The sequence below is a fragment of the Chenopodium album genome, chromosome 17 (assembly GCF_948465745.1).
Source record: "Chenopodium album chromosome 17, dcCheAlbu1.1, whole genome shotgun sequence".
Lineage (NCBI taxonomy): Eukaryota > Viridiplantae > Streptophyta > Magnoliopsida > Caryophyllales > Amaranthaceae > Chenopodium > Chenopodium album.
In genome coordinates, this window is record NC_137850.1 from 36,626,793 (window position 1) to 36,633,619 (window position 6,827).

The following is a 6,827-nucleotide window of genomic DNA, read 5'->3' on the forward strand; positions in this document are numbered from 1 at the left end:
AAATAATGGAGTTAGAGAATTTGAAGTGCAGTTCAAATTTAGCTTGATTATTTATAAAATTAAATAAACAACTTCAAGAATTAATTTTATTTTAACTTAAAATGCTTATTGAAAGTGACAATATCTTAGGTCATAATTGGTATAATAGTACAATGACCCACTCGTGTTACATGTAGATAATAAAGGAAGATGCCTCAAAAAAAAAAAAAAAAAAAAAGGATAATAAAGGAAGAAGCACTCACATAGTTACATTATGTAAATAGAAATGGCTATTTTGCCTTTACTTCATACTGAGATTACAATAAAGTACACACTATTATGATGCCTAATTTAGCTTAATTTGGCTAAAAAAAATTAGCTCAAACTAAAAGCTTATATATACTTCATACGGCCACATCCTAAGCTCACTCATAGTTTTGTAACATATGATAGGCAGGCTATGTGGGGGTTCGAATCACCATTTTTTTCAAACATAATTTTGACGGGTAATGGTAACCACGATACTATATCTAGATATTTCCTCTGTCTAGAAATAATTGTCAGATGATAACATAATATAAAATAACATATGACAATTAAATTTTGACGGAGGGAGTTTTATTAGTCAATATCGTTATTACTGAGACACTGAAAGTGCTGGTGGTAGAACTTCACGTGAAGGCCTTGGCACGTTATTCTTAAGCTTGAAATCAACCTTAGCCAAGCTTTGATGTCCACCTTTCTTCTCTTGCTTATTAGATAACAAGTCATGGATGAGGGAGAGTAGGACACGTTCGAGATCGCCCCCGTCGGACCATCCATGGATCTTAGCATTGATGAGCTTAGGGTTACTTGAAATTACACCCCAAAGTGGGTAATTTTTCCTAGGCATGCAACAATCACCTTCTCTTAGCTTTAAGCTAGGACAATGATCTCCATTTCCATCACCTAAATAGATGAATGTGTTGTCCCCTTCATTAGCTAATAGCTGTTTCATCACTACACCCTGTTGTTTAGTAGAAGAAATCATATTATTAGTGGGCTTTAAAAAGAAAATTATAAAGAAGATAAATTATTTCTTCTACTAAATGATAAATGATTAATGTACCTTTCCATTTTTTTTGGAAATATCTTTCATACCCTTTGTAACCTAGCTTATTTTGATAGTGACATATTTTGTCTACCTTCATTGATTCTACTATTCTTTAGTTTTATTACTTAGACACAAATATTATTTATGCCTCATATTTATAAAGTAATACATTTGTTTTATGTGATCGTGGATGAATTTTAGACACAAATAACATAATCATAAAAAAATATCAATTATTATATATATATATATGGTATAGACTACAAAATCAACAACACTAATTATTCTTCATTTATTATAGTTCTAAAAGCTTTTGGATCCGTTCGGTATTGCTGATATTTTTTGGTCTTTTGTTTTTTTAAAGTCATATAACATATGTCATATAATGAATTAAAAGTTGGTCAAACTTATTAGAATCATGATAATTTTGAAAAATGAGAATTAAAAAGTGAAAACAACCTTTTCTGGTTTCTTGTTTTAGAATCATGATACCGAGGCCAAGCCTTTAATTATTACCCCAAGTTTTTTTTTTATTTTAATTTTTTTTTTATGAGGCCAAAATTTTCTCTAGGAAATTGTTTTGTAATTATATAATTAAATTAACTATTTATTTGTTTCCATATTAATAATCTAAAAATGTTAAATTAGCAAGAACAAAACAAAAGTACTTTAAAAAGGGGGTTGGCCCTCTAAGACTAGAGCACATGATGGTCTAAAATGTGAAAGGAGTCAGGAGAATGTGGATGGGGCCGTCCTTCTCTTCCTCTCATAATCGACTACATAGGGCTTAGGCCCAATTCATCTGATTACTTCTTACACATTTTTATCTCTATGCAGTATAGATTTTTGTGGTTATTTTATTTTTATTTTTTTATTATTTTCTAAATGAGTAGAAAATAATTAAAATTTTCTTTTAAAGTATTTTTCTTTTCTCAAAATAATTGATCTTTTTCCTGTTAAATATTTTATTTAAATTCTTTGCAGAGTCCAAATTAATCAGTTCTTTTTTCCTTGTGCCTCATCAAATAAAATAATAATCAATTCATTAGTCAAAATATAAATTGGTCCAATAATTTTTTTTTAATATGTATAAAATATAAAAGCTATTTCCTTTTGTATTTAAATTTTTTTTCCCAATATATAAATGCCCCATCAAAAGATCAAAACAAGATAACTTTTTAGAGAAGGATTAGTATTAAAAGTAGATAATGAGATGGATTTTTTATTTTTTATTTAAAAAAAAAACAGGGATCGAGATGAATATTACAAAATCACACATGCTTATGATTTTTCCAATGATTAAACCATAAATGATGACCAAATGTATGTATGTGTGAATAAAGTTGTCAAAATTAAATAAACCCTTAATAAAGTAAACAACAAAGCTAGTATGTGTTTATTATTTTCAAGGTTAGTATTTTGATTATTGGATATAAAGTCCAGGCATAAGGGTAATATTTTTGTACTATCTCCATTGTGAAACACATGTTAATAAAAATAAATCTTATCCTAGAGTACAGTACATGAATAAAATTGAATTTTTTTTGACTATTTTACTATGTAAGAAAATATATACCTTACACATGTTAGGAGGACAAAGAATGTTGTCACAGTTATGAGGAGCAGTAGTGAAATCATGGTGAGGAAATATTCTAACTCTTCCATTTTCATCCACATAACCAGGATTAGTGTGGATCTCAGTAAAATAATCCTTGATTCCATGATGATCCAATATTGTTTCTATAAAGAATCTGTTTGCATCACTTAGTATCCTCAAATCACACCTGAAATATCACAAGTCCCACATAAGTCAATTCATGTATACATCTAAAAACCACAATACTTCGAATCTCCTTGCTAAAACGAAATTCATTAAAAATTCAGTTTTAATCAGTAAAAAAAATTAATTGGTAAAAAGTACTTGGATTCAGTAAAAAAAAAAATAGTTTTTGTCCTTTATAATTAGGAAGTTTAATTTGATCTACATGACTATTTACAGAGAAATTCATTTAAAACAAATTTCACTGGGTAAAAAATAGATTTATTTAATCAGTAAAAATCAATTTTAATTGGTAGTAAAATTAAATTTACTTTTAAATTGTTAAAATAATTATGCATATTATAATTAAGGTGGATAAAACAAGGTATTAATAGAAATAATTGTAACTGTTCAAAAATGTTTTGTAATATATACTCTGTGTTTTCATATAATAAATATGAATATAAAAGGGCATGACAAACAATAACCTTCACTAAAGTAATTTTTGGAATTGATTGTTTCTTCAGATAATAATTAATAATTTACTAGTTTTTTTTTTTTTTTCTTTTCTTTTACAAGATAATAATTTCCTAGTCTAACATAGCTCACGCTTTCTTCAAATTTGGGAGGACATACACTTGGACAAGGTTTTTTGGTGTAACCTTGATAAGAAACTTCTAATTTGCGGTTTTTTCCCTTTTTTTTTTTTTTTTTTTGGGGGCCAGAAATTCCCAACCTCAAAAAGTTTACAACATGGAACCCAACGATTAAACTGGCACTATATTTTATTTTATAACCCTAACTTTCATTCCAAGGTTTATCATTTCCATTCTTCTTTTCAGTTTTCACATATTGGGAGCAATTTCAAATACCACTCTTTTTATTAAGTAACTTTAGCTATTAAATGGGTGAATTATTTTTATGACACCACAAGCACAAAAAACACAGTGTATACTTTAACATAATTATATACAGAATATTTCGTAGGTACTTTCAAGTTCCAACAATAATATTGAAATTTACCAAATATTATTTTGCATATATAATACAGAGTACTTTTTACTATTAATCACAAACTTAAGAGTTCTTTACCCAATAAATTATTCTTCTCATTTTTTTTTAAAGTATAGTAATTACTCATAAAAAATGTGTAGTAATGGTTTTGAAGTATAAGATCAAATAATTTACAATCGTAAAATTTCATTCAAGTTATATTTTGAGTTCTCGGAACTTTTATTATTCTATCTTCTAATTGACACATGTTTTAGTGAAAATAATTATTTTAGCCGAGTAGGTTTTTTTTTTTTTTTTTTTTTTTTTTTTTTTGGCACAATTTGATCTCATCACATGAAATTTAATTTGTCACAACATAAAAAATTAACAGTTTTTAAAATAGGTACTTTCATGTTAGCTCACTACAAAATACTATATTCCGTATTAATTATTAACCTATTTTTTCGAGTGTAACTAATTATATAGTCATATGAAATTTTCCAAAACGTAAATGAATTTTTTACTCATCTTTTAAAAAAGTTACTTTGTACTAGGTAAACATGAATAAAAACAGTAAAAAAAAAAAAAAGTGAATGAAAATATCATGTTCTAAATGATTTGTGACGAATCATCCATTAAGAGAAGAAAAAAAGCAAGAAAAATACCCAGCATCATAAGCAGATTTAATGGCGGGAATGATACGATCATGCATAGGAGTTCTGTTTAAGACCTCTACTATATCTTCCTTTGTCACTCCTTTCTCATGCATCGTCTTCATCATCAAATCCTGTCATTAACAAATCCAATAATTTTTCAGTAATGATATAATTAGTAAGCTTATTATCTTTATTTATTTAATATTTTTACATGAAGTAATTAAGCTTGTAAGTTCTTCAAAAAAAAAAAAAAAAAAAAAAAAAAAAAAAAAAAAAAAAAATAATAATAATAATTACACCATTTTTTCGATTTTGTGACTAGAATTTTAATGCCTGTTTTCATGAGAATTAATAGCATGTTTATTATTTTCCATTTTTTTCACAAGTTTATAGTCCATAATAAATCTCCAATAATGCAACATGTACTGTATCAGTTGTAAAGGAAAGTCCATATATTTTCTGTTAGTGCATTTTTTCATTTTTAATTATAACAAGGAAATTTTGAGTTAAAAAGTGAGTATCTGCATTATAATAAATAAATAAATAAAATTGATAAATATATAATTAATAATCATTTCCTTCAAAAAAAAATAATAATCACAATAAAAACAGAGAAAAACAGAGGAAACAGAGAAAAAAAAAAAGAGACCATTAGAGTGTTCCAAGGCATGGTAGGAAGAAGCTTTTCGAACATTTCAGTGAAACCAAGATTATCTATAACCCAATTATCAGTATCACAATCAACAATGGTTTTATCGAAATCGAAAACGACCATGATATCAACCATTGGAGCTTGGGAACCCATGGGAAATAGAACAGAAGGTTTTTAAAAAAAAACTGTTTTTTTTGGTTTCAAAAACAGCAAAAACTCTTTGTGTTTATGTTTAGAGGTGAGAAATTTGGAGGAGGAGAAAGGGGGTATTTATAGAAATTAATGGCCTAATTTAACATGAAAAAAAACAAAACTTAAAAAAATAAAATTAATTGGTAAAATTTTTGATACCATGGAATATTACACCCATTCGTGTATTAGGGAGTTAGGAAAAGTCATAAAGTGTATCTCTTTTTGGTGGTTTTTACACTTTGAAGGGGAAAGGGATAACAGAAATTAAATGGGTTTTAAAAGCAACGTATAGTATGTAGGACAAATTCACAAACATGATAGTGGTAGTTATTAGTGTATGGAGTATGTGTGGTTTTTTCATACAAAAAAATGTGAACGTTGCTTGTACAACTTTTTTTTTTTGACAAAATAGCTAGGAAAAAAAATTAATACTGAAAATACAACAATTGCCTACAACGAGCACACCCAGCCAACCAGTGAGCTGGTGAAACCCCCAAGCCCGAGGAACATTCCGAATCTGACACACCAACAAGGGAACGAACGGCGTCTCGCAAGTCTTGAATGAGCCACCAAACGGAAATGTCTAAAGACCCTCGAGATGAGAGAAATGAAAGGACAGCAGCACAATCCGTATGAATCCGGATCTTTAAGAAACCCTTGCGCACTACAAACTGAACCCCCCATAACAGGCCTGTAACTTCGAATGTAAAGCAGAACTCGCCATAAAAGCCCGACTCCCACCACCCAGGACCTCCGACAAGCAAAGGTCACGGATAACCCAGCCTGCCCCTGCTCTATAAGTAGAACTATCCCAAGCCCCATCCACAATCAAGCAAGCTGTTGGGGAAATATTAGGTAACCCCTGCAAGCAAAGCCACGGGACAGCCGACAAACCCGGAACATCAGTCGAACGAGAACGAACCGAAGAGTTCTTCAGCTCCTGAGCCTGAACACACCGATAATACCAATCCTTAGCCAGGCTCTCAATTGTATCAGGCGACCAGACTGCTTGCCTGAACCTCAGTTGGTTCCTAGAAAGCCAAATAGCCCAAAGAATAGCAAATAAAGCCATAACCTTGTTTTCAGAACCAGACGAAGAGTAATGAGAAATAGAATCAGCCAACAAAACCCCAAAAGGTGAAGACTGTGAAAACACCCAGGGATCCCCCAACACCCCCGACTCCCACAACGGACGAACAGACGGACAGTCCCTGAAAGTGTGTGCCGCCACCTCCAACTCAGCATGGCAAAAAGCACAAAGCGGATCAACTGGACAACCACGAGAAGATAGGAGGACGGACAACGGAAGAGCGTCCTGCAACAACTTCCAACCAAAACATTTCCAACGGTTGAGAATAGGTAACCTCCAAAATTTCCGCCACCAGGATGGAGACAGCTGACAACCTGAACCCAGTGAAATGCTAGACTGGCATTGAAGGGCATAAGCTGATTTTGTAGAAAAAAACATCGTCCCTAGTGAACTTCCAATAAACAAAATCATCC

General features: G+C 30.5%; 1 protein-coding gene across 1 annotated transcript; it reads right to left on the reverse strand.

Annotated features, from left to right (window-relative positions):
• Positions 1-223: 223 nt before the first annotated feature.
• On the reverse strand, positions 224-5,375 carry LOC145589625 (inorganic pyrophosphatase 2-like). The gene is made up of 4 exons (XM_081646284.1): positions 5,130-5,375; positions 4,490-4,611; positions 2,649-2,856; positions 224-985 (listed from the first exon to the last, which is right to left on the reverse strand). Exons 1-4 carry the CDS (start codon positions 5,283-5,285, stop codon positions 617-619), a joined length of 855 nt encoding a protein of 284 aa, XP_081502410.1. The 5' UTR covers positions 5,286-5,375; the 3' UTR covers positions 224-616.
• Positions 5,376-6,827: the final 1,452 nt, after the last annotated feature.